The sequence below is a fragment of the Mus musculus genome, chromosome 3 (genome assembly GCF_000001635.26).
Source record: "Mus musculus strain C57BL/6J chromosome 3, GRCm38.p6 C57BL/6J".
NCBI lineage: Eukaryota > Metazoa > Chordata > Mammalia > Rodentia > Muridae > Mus > Mus musculus.
The window spans coordinates 62,590,777-62,608,898 of NC_000069.6; the positions used below are offsets into that span (position 1 = coordinate 62,590,777).

Sequence of the window (18,122 nt, forward strand, 5' to 3'; positions counted from 1 at the left end):
TTAAAAAAGTTTTATAAAATTTCTGAACTCAGAAAAAAACTGTTTTATTACAAATTTGTGTTTACTTATGACTTTTCTGTTCCAAAGAGTCACTCCACAGCATGCCAGAAGAAGGCACAAAAGGTGATCACTTTAAGTGAGGTAAAAATTATCCTGGTGAATTGAACAATGTAGATTCCATAATAGCATATGTGACATGTGTCAAAAGCAGAATTGCATTCTGGGAAAAAGTACAATAGCTATAGGACAAAATACAAACTGTACTCAAGTATGGATGGTTATAACGAGTGTATTTTCTTTATTACCTATTTCCTATGTCCTCTATAACAATTCCATATTACTTTTATGACAATAAATCAGAAAGGCCATGCCTTTAATTGTGTAATAAAATTTCATGTCTCTGATCTCTAAGTGTGAACTAACCAGTTCAAATGAATAAAAGTGGTTAAAATAAAATATCTAAACTTCAGATAGCCATCTGTATTGGAGTGACTTGGTAAAGACTACAAATAGACGTGATAAATGGATTTGTTTTTTACTATAGTCATTTTAGTTAGAAATGTCAATAATTACACTTTGATGAATTTCAGCCTCTAGAACTATTAAACTAACAACGCCCCAACAAATGTTAAAACATGAACAGTCATAAATTTTTAGGATTAGAAAAAATGTGTATCAGGAGATTTCCCTGTAGTCTTATTTAGTAGATAATACATTAAATGGAAGCTTAGATTAAATATAAGCTTAGATCCATTCTTTAGTGATCAGAGCCCAAGTAGTGCTACTTAAATTTTCTTGTTTTACAAATACTATTTGTATCCATTTATTTTACTTTTTATTTTTTTTATAGGCAGTTGCTATGTAGTATTGGCAAATCTGGAAACAATTCTTCTTCCTCCTCTTCCTCCTCTCCTTCCCTCTTCCTCCTCTTTTATTTGTTGAGCATTTCAGTAATTTGATGTTTGGTTCTTTATGGCATACAACCTTGATTTGCACCAGAACCACCTGAAAGTCCCCTAGATTTTCAATACCTTAGGCTCCATTTTAAACCTACTCAATCCCAATTTCTTTCTTAGGAGTATCTCATTTCTGCATGGGCACTCAGGTCTTCAAAAACAAAAACAAAAACTTAAAATCATCTTCTGTATGATCTATAAAAATTATTTAATGAAACAATAATATTGAAATATTCTAGGAACACATGTCAGTACTGAAATTTGTGAGAAAAATGACAAAATGTATTTTTTTATTGAAATCGCAAAAAAAAACAAAATAAAAAAATAAATAAAAGTAATCGTTTTAAAAAATAATAGGCAAGGTTCTCATATAGCAACTGCAGTGTCTTCTAAAGCTCAGGACATTACTGTGTAAACTATTAAGTTATCATTGTTTTCAGAGCAAAGAAGCTACTTGGAAGAAAAGATTAAAAATGGAAAGTCATTATCTACATCCATGTGATGTTATTTAAAAGATGTAAAATATAAAACTAGTATTCTGGTTCAGAAAAAAATTCTGATAAGCCTTCCAGATCGTTCTGTGTTTTGTTGATATTTATAATTCAAAAATTTAAAACGCTCTATAAGGTTTTAAAAATGAAGATTTTATAATTTTACCTAATGCTGATCTTTAAAATCATAAGTAATTTCGTGAGTATAAGGTCATACCAACACATGGACTTACAGCATGAGTATTTCTTGTTATTCTGAAGTTTATAACAATATTTCACTTGTTGTCAACTGGTTTCCTGTTTTACCTGTTTTTAACCTTGTGCCACCTGCTTACTTTACCTCCAATCATCTTTCCCACTGTTGTTATTTTGAGTAAATTTCCTGACGTACTTGCTTATCACAAACGTCAAAACTTTCATATTCAATCGGCAAGTCTTCACAATTGAAAGTTATCAAATTCACTAAGATTTTCTATTTTCATATGTCTTTTACCTTTATATTTAAAAGGAGTCGTGAGCAGGAACATATACTTATGTGCAAATAAATCTATTTTTCATTTTAACTGAGTATAATTAGACACATATATTTCCTAAAACAACTTTTTTTTTTTTTTGAGACAGGGTTTCTCTGTGTGCCCCTGGCTGTCCTGAAACTCACTCTGTAGATCAGGCCGGTCTCGAACTCCCGCCTGCCTCTGTCTCCCAAGTACTAGGATTAAAGGCATGCACCACCACTGCCCGGCAAAACAAAAACTTTTAAATGAGGCTATAAATTATATTTGAGATAGTTTTGACAACAGGCAATTTAGAAAGTATAAATCACTTACTGTTCACTGAAAAATATAAAGTCTCAGAAAACTGTGTCTTATTGCCTTGAGAAAGCTTAAACTTAAAAAAATATATACAATATTGCATGGGAAAGACACATTTATGATGAATTAAGACAATAGAAAAGAATGAGTAAGATGCATGACAGATTATGTGAGCATGCTTTTCTGTTGCTGTGATAACCACCATAACTGAAAACTGGGAGAGAAATGGTTTAGTTGGCTTACACTTTCAAGTAACACTCATCACAACGCAGGGTTGGAATTTAAGCGGGCATTAAAATAAAAATGCTACTTATATCCTTGTGCTTTGAGTATGTTTATCTAGCTTTCTTACATAAGCTAGAACCATCTACCTATTGAAGGTGCTGCCCACAATGGGCTGGGCTTTCCAACATCAATTATCAGCCAGGAAAATGATCCTACAGCTACAGCCACAGGTCAGGATAATCCAGGACAATCTTTGGTTCAGGTTTTTTTCTTTCTAGGTAACTCTGGATTGGGTCAATTTGACAATAAACACTAAGTAGCACAAAGACACAATCTTCGGAGTCATGATAGATGATAGGTTAACAGAAGAGCACATGAGGATACACATACATACACAAACACACGCGCGCGCGCGCACACACACACACAGTTCATTAAAAGAATTGCTGATTTTTAAGATCAAGAAAACCAAAAAGTTTCATATGCTCCAAACATAAACTAATGATGAAAAGTATGGCAAAGCCCTTGTTAGCTGTGGAATATTAATGTTCTAAAAATAAGGAGCTCTTTTGTTCTTTGGCCTCTACTTATGTCTGCCTTAATAAATGACAAATATTTTACCCTTTCTGAGATTACTAATTTCTAAGAGAATGTTTGTATTTTCCCTAATACAAATATATCTCCCCAATATATTCATTTTGATATTCTAATTTTAAAATAATAATATATAAATGATAGTAGGAAAATATATAACTTATACTTAAAAATATACAATTGTACTTGTGATTTGTGGTGATACATTTAATCAATGGATGCATTAATCCTAGCAGAACATTTCTGGAGTTCAGATTAATCACAGAGATTAAAACAAGTTATAGGATTTCTATCACATCATGCAGAAAAAGCCTCCTTCTCCCCAGTAACTTCATAGCCCAAAACAATGGTCACTTGATCAAATATGGGGCTTTAGAAAGAATAGATTGATATCAACATGACACAGAAAATGAATGGATCCCAGATTACTCACAGAAGTTTGGAATCAGGGGAGAGTGGAGAAATATTCACATGCAATTTATTTTAGTTTTAAAATCATCATCAAACCCTAACTTAAAAAAAATAAATGGGACACTTGGCACTGTTTGGAATGGCTCACTAGAATGTACCCTGAAGTAAATTGTGTGTATGGGTGCAAAAAATTAAAGTACACATGTTAATTTATTTAATCAACTAATTCAGGAGTTTGAGCTCTGGAGTAGTGTCTGAAATTAATCAGATTTCTTAAAGTTCAAGTAAAATAACTTATACTTTCCAAAGATTCCATCTATATATACTGACTCCAAAACGTATACATCTCTACTGAAAAGGTAAAACTAATTAAATAAATACATGAAACATCATTCCAAAAGTCGTGAAGTAAAAGTGAGACACTGTGGAAACCAACTGAGACAAAATCACCCTTGGATTTGATTAAAGGAAACAATAAACTCACCATCTTTTCACACGGTTAATGTTTAGTTTTAATTTCTCAAGAAGAGCCTTTACAGTACCTGGCGAGGCGTTCGTTCAGACTTACTCCTGCACCATTCCCAGTCTGAAAGATCTGGTTTCTGATTCTCCTCATGGGACAGTCGTCTCTCTGGACCTTCAAAAGAGGTGGTTTCTCCATAGTTAATATCGCTTTCTGTTTTAACAGAAAAAGCACCCTTTTCCTCTTTCATGGCCTGTTTGGATTCTGGGATGTCAGTATTGGTACACTTGTGGACACCCGTCAGTGTGGCGCTGTCCAGCGGTGGCGTGGTGCTGATTTCTACTGTGATGGTATTGAAGACACTGCGGTTGTCTCCCCAAGGCTCCTTTGTAGCTTCACACTCATAATTCTTTGGGTTGTGATAGGATATGGAATTTTCATCATCATCATAGCAATCTGCATGTGGTATTTTATAGAGTCCATAACTTTGTTGGAATGATAGATTGAATTCAAAGCCTTTCCTCTTCGCTGAATGAAAATAAAATTTAATAGTTAGAATGGTTAGATAGGAACAGTGTTGGATGTAAATTGTGAGCACAAACAGGCACTGCATTGACCTGATAACTCTGAGTTAAGAACAACTTTGTTACTTCTTGTAATGTATGCAAAGACACATGGCTTACACAATTCAATTATCTTATTACTCTGAGCCTAATTTCTCTCACCTGATAAAGGGCTTGAAGAAAGTCCAGTCTTAAACATTCAGTCTTAAGGCAAAATAAAAGTTAACTTCAAGTTAGGAATTTATCAATTGTATCTAGTTTTCTTTTCTTTTTTTTTTTTTTGTCAGTTCTCAGATTTTACAAATTTCTTTACTTTGGAAAGGACTATATTTTCTACTGCTCTAGAAATTGATTAAATAGCCTGCATTTTATGAGCTGTTATGCATATATAATCACTTTAAATATTTTTATAGTATTTCTGACATTTATGTATGTAAACGCACGCATTAAAAATAAGACCATGTTCTGCCATGTAGCTTTTTAACTTCAAAAAGACACTTCCAGTGTGTCACTGTATGGATGAGCTCTGTTGAATTTTCCAGGTAGTACAATCTGGCCACAATCCTGCCACCTTTCTGTCTCATTTTCAAGGCTATGGGTGTGAGTCACCCATACATTTCTCATACAAATAAACTTGTAATTCATTTTTTTAAAAAAAAGTTAATGCCTTGTAATTCTATGAATGGATACATTTTTAGATCATTCATAAATCTGAATTATTACAAGATAAATTTAGTATGAATGAATAAAATTGTTATTTAAATAGTGAAAAGAGCAGATATTTCAAGTATAGCACTATTAATTGGTGGGTACAGCTCAAAGTGTTAGAGAAGGGTGTGGCAGAAAGAGACACCATTTTTGAGTGTGAGCATCAGCCAATTACAAATTGGTTTACATAAATGTGATAATAAAAATGCACTTGATGGTTTGGTTTTTCATAGTTTAAAATATGGTTTGTTTCAAGAAGACTTTCTACTTTGATAGCTTGGTGTTTTACAGTTAGGCATTTAGCTATCTTTGGTGGAAAAATTATGAAAGGCTATAAAGTTTTTATGGGAATGATACATAAAATTTGATTCACTTTGCAGTGCACTCTAGTGGCATTCACATACTCATTCTATTACTGAAATGTTCCCAGTGCCAAAGATTTATGGCTGAGTTCTGCTGTCTGAAAAATAGAATTTATCAGTATCATTCATTTTTGTGTGAGCCAGAACACAAGTCAGAAAAATTTGTATCAAAAGAAAATTGAAAAGCAGAAGCAGATGATCATGTTCTCTATACTGCAATGTCTATAGTTCTACCTACTTATAGTCCAGTAAAATTAAATTATAACTGCTAACCTCTTTTAAGACAGAGGGGTGAAGAACTACAAGAATGGCACAATTATTCTTGGGTTTTCTTTCTCCAAAAGTGTTACGTTGTAGCAGATTTGTAAGCTAGAAGAACTACTCAGAATATAAGAGTGGTCATAAAACACCAATTTTATTATCAATACTTGGCTGCATGGTGTCAGCTGTATATTGAAACTCTGAGATACAGAGAGTAAAAAATGTGCAGCATCTTTTTTTTTATAGGTATTTTCTTCATTTAAATTTCCAATGCTATCCCAAAAGTCCCCCATACCCTCCACCCCCACCACTCCCCTACCCACCCACTCCCACTTCTTGGCCCTGGCATTTTCCTGTACTGGGGCATATAAAGTTTGCAAGACCAATGGGCCTCTCTTTCCAATGATGGCCAACTAGGCCATCTTTTGATACATCTGCAGCTGGAGACACGAGCTCCGGGGGTACTGGTTAGCTCATATTGTTGTTCCACCTATAGGGTTGCAGACCCCTTTAGCTCCTTGGGTACTTTCTCTAGCTCCTTCATCTTTAAAGGGGTCAACTGAATGTGTTACTGGAGAATGTGCCTCCAGGTCAGGAGCATACAAGGAAGTTTGAGGAGAAGAGAAAACTAAGTACCAGTGAGATGAGTCAGTAGGGAAAAAAACAAAAAACAAAAAACAGCTCCCCAAAGTTATTTTCTTACCTCCACACTCTTATATTTTTGGTTGTGAGCCTAGCCTTTAATGGCTGAGCCATCTCTCCAGCCCCTATCGCCACACTCTTACATCCACAATCACATATACATTACATATCACACATAACAGCAACAATCATAATACATATTTAAGAAAAATTAAAGTTGGCATAGTCATTATAAGATGGTAAATTAACCATGTTGTTTCATGGTACATCTACATAATAAAGGTACTATTTGTCTGCTTCTGCAGAGAATGCTAATAAAATCAATAGGGCAAGCCACCTTTGATTACTCATCTTACAAAATGGCTTGAATTTAAAATATTTAATTCAAGAATTCAGGAAATTGTCCTCTATATAAAATTGCTTTAATGTTGATCAGACTTGTGATACAAATATAGCAGTGGAGGCAGAAAAGCATAGATAGGACATTTCTAGGTCAGAGTTAAAACCAATGAAAATGTTTTGGAGCTATTTAATGTTTGTTTTAATGATTTTCCTTAACCATAAAGGTAAACCCTGGCTGAGGTAACTGATGGAGATGGTTGATTAAAATCGTATTGAATAGTTGACAGCCAAGGGGCTAGAGACATGGTTTTTGAGAGTAAAGTGTTCCTTAAATATTAAGTATAAATGTAAAATAAAGAGCATTAAAGAAGATGTCAGAAGTCAACTTTTGGCATCTACATGTTCATATACAGACCATTACAGCCACATCTTCACATGCTCATAAAAGTCACACACACACACACACACCAGTTAGTAATCAGACATACATTGAACCAAATGTTAGCAGTAGAATCAAAATTGATCACCTTTGAACTGCAATCCTATAGGTGGAACAACAATATGAACTAACCAGTACCCCGGAGCTCTTGTCTCTAGCTGCATATGTATCAAAAGATGGCCTAGTCGGCCATCACTGCAAAGAGAGGCCCATTGGACTTGCAAACTTTATATGCCCCAGTACAGGGGAACCCCAGGGCCAAAAAGGGGGAGTGGGTGGGTAGGGGATTGGGGGGTGGGTATGGGGGACTTTGGGGATAGCATTGAAAATGTAAACGAGGAAAATACCTAATAAAAATAAATTTTAAAAAATTGATCACCTTTAAGCTCCTTTAGCACAAAAAATCTTTGTCTTTTAAAAATTATGAATAGAAGAGCAGCCTTGAGTCTCACTCAGGATCCTCAGTTCTGGCCACTTGCTGAAGAGCAGCACTTTTACCTATGTAGCTTTGAAGATCGGGCCAGATACACATTTTTGATATGAAATATTCTGACTTTAAGATTTTGGCACTTAGCCAGGCGTGGTGGCACACCCCTTTAATCCCAGCACTCGGGAGGCAGAGGCAGGCAGATTTCTGAGTTTGAGGCCAGCCTGGTCTACAAAGTGAGTTCCAGGACAGCCAGAGCTATACAGAGGAACCCTGTCTCCAAAAACCAAAAACAAAACAAAACAAAACAAAACAAAACAAAAAAACCCAAAAAACAAAAAAACAAAAAACAAAAAAGATTTTGGCACTTAAATAATATTGCTTTTTTAACCTATTAAAAATGGATCGAAAGTCATGCTTCAGTCTGTGACTTCTGAAAGAGGGAGAGAGGGAGGGAGAGAGTGAGGGAGAGAGAAAGAGAGAGAGAGAGAGAGAGAGAGAGAGAGAGAGTTAGTGTTCTTTAAGAATTTGGTTCCTGGTAGGTCAGCTGTGGTTCAGTGGATGGCCCTCTACTCAGCAGTATGTAAGGAACATAATTTGGACTTAATGGGTTTTTTAAAAATGGGGGAGAGGCATGAAGTTGAGGGAGGTTATGGATGTGGGGGTGGAGCTGGGAGAAGTTAGATGAGTGGAGAAATATGCTAAAATACATTGTATAAAATTCTTAAAGAATTGTGGTCATTTATTCATTGAGGATTTCTGACCTTACTAACTATACAGCACAGTGCAAGAAATATAGTAACCACTTCCTTCATAGGGGACTGTGAGTGGGTAGGGCAACATATAGAAACCATCCTGGAGATGCTAGGAGTAGTTGGGTCAGGATGTCTCTGACTCAGTGATACCAGTTGAATGGGATATGACTCAAGCAGATCTTCTTCAGAATTTTATTACTTTGAAAGTTTAAGAATTTCACACACACACACACACACACACACACACACACACACACACATAGGCAGAGAGAACAAACTTGTCTCCTAACCTCTTTTGTTCGCATGGATCAAACATATATCAGTCATCGCTTGCCAACAATCATTTTATGATAATTACATTACTTTATAAAAGAAATAATTTTCACATGTATCACCAGGAATTCTGATTCTGGAAAGAGATAATCTTGAAAATATGACCTTTGATAGAGAATACCTGATTTTACTTTTAGCTGTTTGCTAATTAAACAAGGAAGCATCATATTAACCAAAACTTTTGAATCTGAAAACCACATTCACAGTATATATCAAACTGCTAGTTAAATTTTACATAGAAGCTTTCATTTTGAGATAATACATAATCTCCTATCCAAAACAGAAGAGAATTTTTGTTTCTGCAAATTGATTTCTGGTTGCTTGTCTTTTTGTCATTGTTTAATGAAACTGAGACATACACGTACATCTTCTATAATGAAAGAATGCCTTTAGTATGCATGGATTAATACAACAAGTCTTTACTTTCCATGCCTCTCCTTGCCTCAATTATAAACAATGTAACTAGGAGATTTTTTTCCCTTTGATAAGGAAAAGCAGTTAAATATAAAATTTCTAATGAATTCATATATTGGGCCAATATCTGGCCTGCTGGAGTTACAGAGACAAAGTTTGGAGCTGAGATGAAAGGATGAACCACCTAGAGACTGCCATATCCAGGGATCGATCCTATAATCAGTCTCCAAATGCTGACACCATTGCATACACTAGCAAGGTTTTGCTGAAAGGACTCTGATATAGTTGTCTCTTGTGAGACTATGCTGGGGCCTAGCAAACACAGAAGTGGATGCTCACAGTCAGCTATTGGATGGATTACAGGACCCCCAATGGAGGAGCTAGAGAAAGTACCCAAGGAGCTAAAGGGATCTGCAGCCCTATAGGTGGAACAACAATATGAACTAACCAGTACCCCAGAGCTCTTGTCTCTAGCTGCATATGTATCAAAAGATGGCCTAGTCAGCCATCACTGGAAAGAGAGGCCCATTGGTCATGCAAACTTTATATGCCCCAGTACAGGGGAACACCAGGGCCAAAAAGTGGGAGTGGGTGGGTAGGGGAGTGGGGGGGAGGGTATGGGGGACTTTTGGGATAGCATTGGAAATGTAAATGAGGAAAATACCTAATAAAAAAATATATATATAAAGGATAAGCCACCTTGATGGGCACAGAACTCCTAGCAATGGAAATTCAATGGTGGTGCTTCCTGCCACTACACACATTCTTATTTTATTCCATTTGGCATAGACTTGATTGTAAAAGGGAGTGGAGCTATTTGACTTATGTGTTTAAATTAGTAATTTTCTAGCAATACTTTATTAAATGCCACATTTTTAAAGGCCTTCAGGGATTGAGGGGATGGCTTAACAGTTTTAACACTTGCCACACAACAACAGGAGTGACGAGGAGGAACCATAGGAAGCACAAATGCTGGGTGTCTGTGAAGGTTTATCTGGGTGCAGAGACAGGGAATCAATCTGACTAGCACTAGCTCTGTGATGGGTTTGGCTGCAGAGAACTTTCGTTTAAGAAATGAATAAAGAAGAAAGAAAGAAAGAGAGAGAGAGAGAGAGGGAGGAGAGGAGAGGAAAGAAAAAAATTGAGAGAATAATGAAGCACTGTTCCACATACCAACTTTGGGCTTTCATAAGCACATACATGACACACATACCCACAAACATATGTGAACATGTATGCATACACACATGTATACCACACACATGAAAAGAAGGAAAAGAGAAAAATTTTTATAATAAAAACTAACTTATTTTTTATAATTTTAAAATAAATGTGAACAAAAATGGTGAATTTGCCATCTACCACAAATAAAATGATGATATTCTTAAAAGCAGAAATATTTTTGTCAGAAAATGTCTAGAAATCCTATAATTTAAATGTAATCAATACCTGAAAATGGCCAGTAATTAATATTTATAAATATTGCTTTGCTATAGAACTATTTGCTAAAAATACTTGGATATTCTCTCATTTGTACGACCCTAAAATCATCTGAAATGAACTGTTTTTATTTAATGTTTCTTTTCTGCTAAAGAAAATATACTTTGTTATTCTGTTCAAAAGGACAGTTACCAGAAGAGTTAATTGATCGCACACTAAGGAACAATCTGATTTTATTCAGTTTACTGTATATATTTCACCTAGCAGGGCAAAAAGGTCCTCGACTTTTAGTAGATCAAAACACAAAGCTCATTCCTGACCTGGTTCTGCTTTTCTCCCAGGTCACCTGGGAATCAGATGATGTGACCAGATAGACTCTAATCCCACAGCTGTTGAATACTACAACAACTGCCTTCCCCCTTCTCGCTACATAAGCAACTTTTAAAGGAACAACACGGTGCAAAAACAAGGACAACCAGAAACTCCCACCCCATTTTAGCTTGGGGAATTTTGCTTCTTGGCTGATTTTCAGAATGTAATGTGTTTGTAACAGCAGAGGAACACCCTAAACATTTATTGGGGGATGATTTTTTCAGGATATATATATATACATATATGTATATATGTATATATATATATATGCATATATTTATAATATTACTTTTCTTACTGTTCTACTGGATAAGAATGTATTATTGGTCAGGAGTTTTAAACTGGTTTTGAAGTTTATCATTTTGTCAAAGTCAGGCTGCTCAGGCAATGCTGCTCTTCATATAGAGCTGGGAGGAGAGACTGATTTTCCACTCTGGGTTAAAAGTGAGGATGGAGGTAACATATAAGGTTCTGTGTTGACAAAGTGTGGAGTTGAATGAACCCTATTCTTACCTAAGAACATCACCAATAAATGAATATTTCTCAGGGCTGTTGAAAACCTACTCCATCACTAAGCTAAATTTTTTTTTTTATCATTTCTTCATGTTATATACCATCTGCATGTGTTCTAGAATATTCCACTTCTTCCTCCAGTAACTTTCTCAATAGGCCACTTTTCTGTATTTTAATGTAGGTGTGGCGTTCCCGAAGCCACTGTAGAGGACTTACACTTTTTCCCATCGAAGGCAACGGAGTAGGTGTCTGGCTGGCAGTTGATGATGCAGCCACAAGGCAAGTGGGCCCAACGTTTGGATAAGACAAACACTGGTGTTACACTGCTGGCCAGCAGGCTTAGTAGAAAGCTGAGCATATCGACCGGAAGGCTCTGAAACCCCACCACGTGTTTTACCACCATGTGGATCTGAAAGGCAAAGAACTTCAGACTTAAACCAGAATCCTCTTTCCCACTTTCCAAGCCTTTCTTACAGCCCTGATTCTGTTCAAGTCCTCTATTCAAGGCCCCGGCTTTGGTCTATAGGAGCTCTGTTTCTTCAGGGTTTGGGTGGAAGGATTCTGAGAATGGATGAGATACACCTGGGTGCACTAGAGCAGAGTTTAGTTTCCTTTTTGAATGCTCTGTCTGCACCTGCTACGATTTGAAATTCCTAATGAAGAGTCAGGCAATCTACAAAGATGCTAGGCAGGAAACGGAAGGAAAGGGGAAGTGGTGGGACCTCTACCAGAAACTCCAAACTTGTCACTTGTTTCCAGGTCTCTGTCCTTGTGTGCTGGTCAAAGCTTGAGCCACGGCCACCCCACTCCCCACGCCCCAGCTCACACCAGAAACAAAAGCTAAATCTGTCCCCTCTTCCTCTTCCCTACTACATTGGATCACACCCCTCTGTCTCTTGGTGCTAGAGATGGGTGGCGTCCCTACCAGGGAGGAGAAAACTAAGAATAAAACTGGACGAGAGAAGGTTGAAAGAAAAAACCCTTTTACTTCCTCCTTTCCTTTCTGAATACGCCCAGATTTTGCCTAAGAGAGAGAGAACATCTTTGACCACGATCTAGGAAAATCAAGTCTCTTGTGACTGCAGGCTCTCCACCTTTTCCAGATTGAAAATTACTTAACAGCCACTGCTTGGTAGTTAACGAGACCCCAGGTGAATTTCTTTTCTCCAGACCTGTCTTCAGAGAAAACCGATGCGTCTGGAAGCGGACTTATCCGCACGCACAGCTTTGGGTGACTCCCCAAACCAGCGTCTGAGCTCAGCTCACACACCCTCCAGTGATAAATACACTCACCATCATGGGTAGCCAAAGGATGACTTTCGTCAGCGCTAGAATCAAAGAAAAGCGCTTCTGTGCCAAGCTCAAGGGGAAGCTGTTGGTGCCCTGGGGAGTCCCGGGATTCTCTCGCCTGCCGGCTCCAGCGCCGGAGGCAGCCGGCTGACCCGGGGCAAACACCACGTCGGAGCTCGGGGAGCATCCCCCAGTGCATCGCAGAGCAGGGATCTCAACATCCTCTGGCGGCAGACAGAGCACTCTTCCCGCAGCAGCAGGGGTCCCAGGAGTAGAGGCGCCACGAGAAATTTCCTGGTAGTTGGCATGGAGTCTCAGCGGTTCCTCCGAACACAGCAGCTGGTGAGTGAGAGGGACAGAGAGAACCGCCAGGAGCCCGAAAGCGGAAGCGTATACCGCGAAGAGGAGCAGCACGTATGGGCTGGAGCAGTCGGTCAGGCAGCCCCAAGGCGTGCGCACGAAGACACCCCAGCCACAGAGCGGGAGCGAAGCCAGCAGCAGGCTGACTGCCCAAACGGTTAAAGTCACACCAAGTACCTGTCCTAATCGCCAGGAGCTTGACTGACTCTCCACCGTCCTGTTCATCGTATAAAAGTTGTAGCAGACTATGAGAGTCGCCTTCAAGTTGCTGGAGAGGCCCTGGCACATATACAGTAGGGCAGAGGTGGTGCACAGAGACTGGAAGTAGCCCTGTGCCTCTTTTGGCCACTGTAAAACCATGAAGATGGCCACGGACAAGACGCTCAAGAGATCATCCACAGACCAAGATGTCACAAGTATGGACAAAACAGTTCTGTATTGCATGGTCAGCAGCGAAACCAGTGAGAAAATGCTGCCCACCAGAGCTGCGAGAGTCATTATACAGATCAGGCAAAAGAGAGAAAGAGTCAGAGTTGCTGGTGAATTCATAAGGTCCGTCTCCGTAGAATTATGACTTGCTTTCCACAGGTTAGAGTCATTTGTTAAGTTGCTGAGAAAGAAAGACATTTTCCTTAGTATTTTAATTTCCCTCTTCAACGAGTCTGATGATTTTCTCTGAGCGTGAGAGTTGCAAAGCAGATGTCATTTCTCTGGCCAAGTTTTTCTAGATGTTCCATGTGTTGGTCCAGACATGTCTCCGGTAGAAAGATCTGTCTCAGCCCATGTTTTAAAGCTGTGCTCCATTTCAGGCAGCAATAAGAAACTTTTCAATATTTTAAGTAAATAAATCCAACAAAAAACTTCTCCCCACCCACCAAATTCCAGACAAGAAATCAGGAGCTTCTCAGGCAGATTGCACAGTGCTCATGCGTGGATGCCGTGCGGGTCTTTTCCTAAGGAGGATCTCCAGTTTGATGGAATCACTTGGGAGAACAATAAATAAAAAGATGCATCTGTGCTCAGAGCTGGATTCAAAGGCAGAGGTTGTCAGGTAGGTCTCAGCTCAGGGGGGGGGGGTGGAGAGAGAGAGAGAGAGAGAGAGAGAGAGAGAGAGAGAGAGAGAGAGAGAGAGAGAGGAGATATACAGGGAGTCTGCTGAGCCTGAGGAGAACAGGCTCCCATCAAACCTTTGTGTTCTTTAATCAGCCTGTGATCCTGGGATCTGCAGGAAGGAGGAGTCAGCTGCAAGCAGAAGAGAAGCAGGGGAAAAGGGAGAGTTCAGTGTTGAAACAAAATGATTTGTAGCTTCTACTCTCAGCTTGGCTTATTAGAAGCAACACCGTGTCTTTTGATTTTGTCATATAAAACTAGTTCAAATACTTGCTTTGGCTTGATGTGAACTGTGGGAATCACTATCAAGAGATCTAATCGACCCCAGTAGCTGCAATCCTCACCCTCATCTAGGTTTCTGTTTCGTGAGGAGAAGCTTTCCCTGGAGAGATGCAACACACACACACACACACACACACACACACACACACACACACACACACACACATATGTCTACTCATGGCAGACCAAAGTAATGGTTATATCAAAGTGCTATGTGAACAAATGAGTTTTTATTGGGGTTACTTTCAGGAACAGAGATGGCTCCAAAGCAGCTGTGTCATGAAAAGCCCATCCCAACATAGGTGACCAGTTATAAAAGCTGCATCTCTGAAACTCTCTGCACACATTACAAGCAGCAGGATAGGTCTAAGAATGGCCACGAGGCAGCCTACCTGGCCAGACTGTCTTCAGCAGCTCTTTCCTTCTTCTACTACCATAAGGAGGGGTCCACATGAATCTTGCAAGTTTCAGTTTTTCCAGTCCTATAGAAGTCTGTTTACCTTGAGAGTCTCATGAGCCTCTCCCCTGAAGAAAATATTTTAATTTAGAGAAAACCAATATCCAGCTATCCAACACTCTATCTGTTCTTGACTAAGCATGGAATACTATGCCGCAGTAACAGTCACTTAGGAGTTTTACTAGTGATTATGCACTGGGGTGTACCATGTATTGGAAAAGAAAGTTTCCTTCTATGGTAGATTTCCACTGACAGCAGCAGTGATCTATGGCCATAAGCATAAGTGTTTAGATGACAGTTTGATGACACATCACATTCCTATAACAACACAGAAGCAGTTGCTTCCTGAGTGGGGCCTATGACCTCCTCAGACAGTGCCAGATGTGAGTCTCCAAATTGTTTATTGTTTCCAGGATAGTTGCACCATTGTGGCACAAGCAGACACACCCTGTCTGGGTTTTTTTGTACGATAGCACATAGAATCCATAGTCAAGCAGTAGTGTTAGTGACAATGCTCTCCTATCTGCTTACCTAGCACCTCTGACACTGTAAGCTGGAAAGAAGATGCCTTTAGTTCAGTTCCAGCATTATTTCTGCTGTCTTCAGCAATAGCAACTTACTATCTAGTTCTGGCATGCTGCTGACAGCAATATCAATAGCCTTTATGGTTTGTGGGCCCTCAGGAGCCTACTTTGTCAGCAACCTGTAACAAAGTAACCCAGCTTTAGCACTGGAATTTTTATTTAATAAGCTTATATCCTCTAGGAGTGGCCACTTCCACCACTTCATGGTGTCCCTTATACTTAAGTGCCTCAGCTATTATTGTTTGAAATATGTATATATATTTATGATATTAAATTATGTATATGATATTAAATTAATTCTTTGAGAATTTTATACTTGCATTCCATACATTTTATGATATTCATCTCCCACTTCTCCTAGATCCACCATGTGCCTCTCTGCAACCTCCTCCTTGTGTCTTTATTTTATTGTTAATTCACTGAGTACCTATATACTCAATGCATATGAGGCCAACTACCAAGGGCCACACCCTACAACAAAGCTAACTTTCCCTTCCCCTGAAATCACTGTTAATATTGTATCAGCTAGAGCTAAGGGCCCATGAGCCCCTTCCCTTCCCCAATGGAATGCTGACTGGCTTGTTATTCTTGGGGTCTTGCACATGCAACCACAGATGCTATGAGTTTATGGGTGTAGTGGTCCCATTGGGTTCAGTTTTAGTGATGATCTAGAGTCGCAGTTTGGAAAGGGTATGATACATTTGTCACATTTGTGGCTGAGCACTCCGAACACACTTATTCTATGAACTTTAACCCATTGTTTCTGTTTTAACTGCCATCTGCTGCACTAAGAACTGGCCCACGATTAATGAGGTACAAATTTGGATGTTACCTTGATATTATGTCAATTTTATCAACTGATATTTTAGCACTCCATTGTTTCTTTCAATTAATCTTGCCAGGAGATTGTTATTGTATGTTAGTTAAAAGTGCCATTGTGCCTGTTGTCTTTATCTGAATTCTGCCCATCAGTGTTTGTGACATTACAACCCCCATCATAGTCAATTTTCCATGAGTAGCCATACATAAGACTGAATTGAATGAAAACCTCATTGGCATAGACTGTAGCTTGGTGGCATGAAAATGCATATGCAGCTGTAGCAGTGTTCACAGAGAAAAGGGCATATTTGTGCCCCCAAGCAACAGGACTAGTCCCTCTATGATCTATCTGTCTGTCCCTTAAGGCAACAGGTTGACTTATATATGTGCTCTCTCCACATCTCTTGTCCCCACTGAAGTAATGGGACACACAGCTATTTAGTTTGTCCTACAGGGACTTTAGCTTGCTCAAAAGCCCTTGAGCCTTTCTGCCTTTTTGCTATGTAGCACTTCTCTATATCTAGAGAACTAGCAACTTGGGCAAGGTAGGGTATGCCAGGAGCTTCAAGATGCCTGAAGCTCTTTTACATTTTCAGGTACAGGTTGCTGTATAACTTAAAAAATAACCTTGTCAAGTATATGCACATTGACCATAACACTCCTGATATTTCATAGCTGTGTCCTTGTACCTTATGTGATCTGATCTCCCATTCCCATTCTTTAGGTGCACACGAATGTCTCTTATATACTTCATAACTTTGCAAAATACCCATGTTAGGATTCTGTCATCTATGTAATAATCAAGTCTTTCTACAGAGGGCAGGCAGGATAACAAAGGTCCTGGACCACCATCCCTTAAAAAATAGTGGGACCATGAAAATAAGAGTTTGAGAGTACTTAGAAGGTTCATTGTTCACCATTTCAAGTAGTGTACATTGGTCTTATGTTCAGTCCATCTGCTAAAGGAATACTTACAAAATTAACTAGCAAAGTCCAATACAGGAGGAAAATATTCCACCAATTTTATCAGTTACCTGGCTTCCTCATCCTGGGGTTTCTTCATGGGACTTCTGTATATTTCCTTGGTGCCATGGACTTGTTGGGGATGGTTCAAATGTTTGGTTTAGCACAGAATCAAGAGAAGCCAACTTGCGCATGCACATGCTTTTACACACACACACACACACACACACACACACACACACACACAGGAAAACATTCACACGTACACACAGACTTTTTAGATTTGTATATTTTTGTGTATGATTGTTTTGCCTGCTTTCGTGGTGTATGTACACCATGCCCATGCCTAGTGGACACAAATGTTGGAAAGAGAGGAACATATCAGATCCTCAGAACCTGTTGTGAACCATTGTGAACGCACTAGGAGTTGAACTGGGTTCTCTGGAAACAACAACAAAACCTCACAACATAACAAAACAAAACAAAACAAAACAAACAAATACAGTGTTTTTAACTGTGAAGCTACCTCTCCAGCCCTGGATTCTCTCTCTCTCTCTCTCTCTCTCTCTCTCTCTCTCTCTCTCTCTTTCTCTCTCCCTCCCTCTCTCTCCCTCTCCCCCAATTTCTCTCTTCTTCCTCCCCCTCCTCCTCTTCCTTCTCCTTCTTCCCTTCCTTCCTTCCTTCCTTCCTTCCTTCCTTCCTTCCTCCCTCCCTCCCTCCTTCCCTCCCTCCTT

At 38.9% G+C, this 18,122-nt stretch overlaps 1 protein-coding gene and 1 long non-coding RNA gene across 4 annotated transcripts in view; one reads left to right on the top strand and one right to left on the bottom strand.

Annotated features, from left to right (window-relative positions):
- The window catches only part of Gpr149 (G protein-coupled receptor 149), a 76,011-nt gene extending 61,347 nt beyond the window's left edge, over positions 1-14,664 (bottom strand). The window contains exons 1-3 of one of the 3 annotated variants that reach the window (NM_001356525.1): positions 12,817-14,664; positions 11,740-11,932; positions 4,032-4,480 (exon numbers count right to left, since the gene is read on the bottom strand). In NM_001356525.1, the coding sequence (NP_001343454.1) occupies positions 4,032-4,480; positions 11,740-11,932; positions 12,817-13,800 (1,626 nt within the window). In that variant the 5' untranslated portion in view covers positions 13,801-14,664. Of the gene's footprint in view, positions 1-3,973; positions 4,481-11,739; positions 11,933-12,816 lie in introns of all 3 variants that reach the window. The other 2 variants (XM_011240076.2, NM_177346.5) reach the window with 2 other exon arrangements.
- Positions 14,053-18,122, top strand: part of Gm34048 — a 159,106-nt gene continuing 155,036 nt past the window's right edge. Inside the window, exon 1 of the long non-coding RNA XR_375704.3 lies at positions 14,053-14,224. This is a non-coding gene — a long non-coding RNA (predicted gene, 34048). The remainder of the gene's footprint in view (positions 14,225-18,122) is intronic.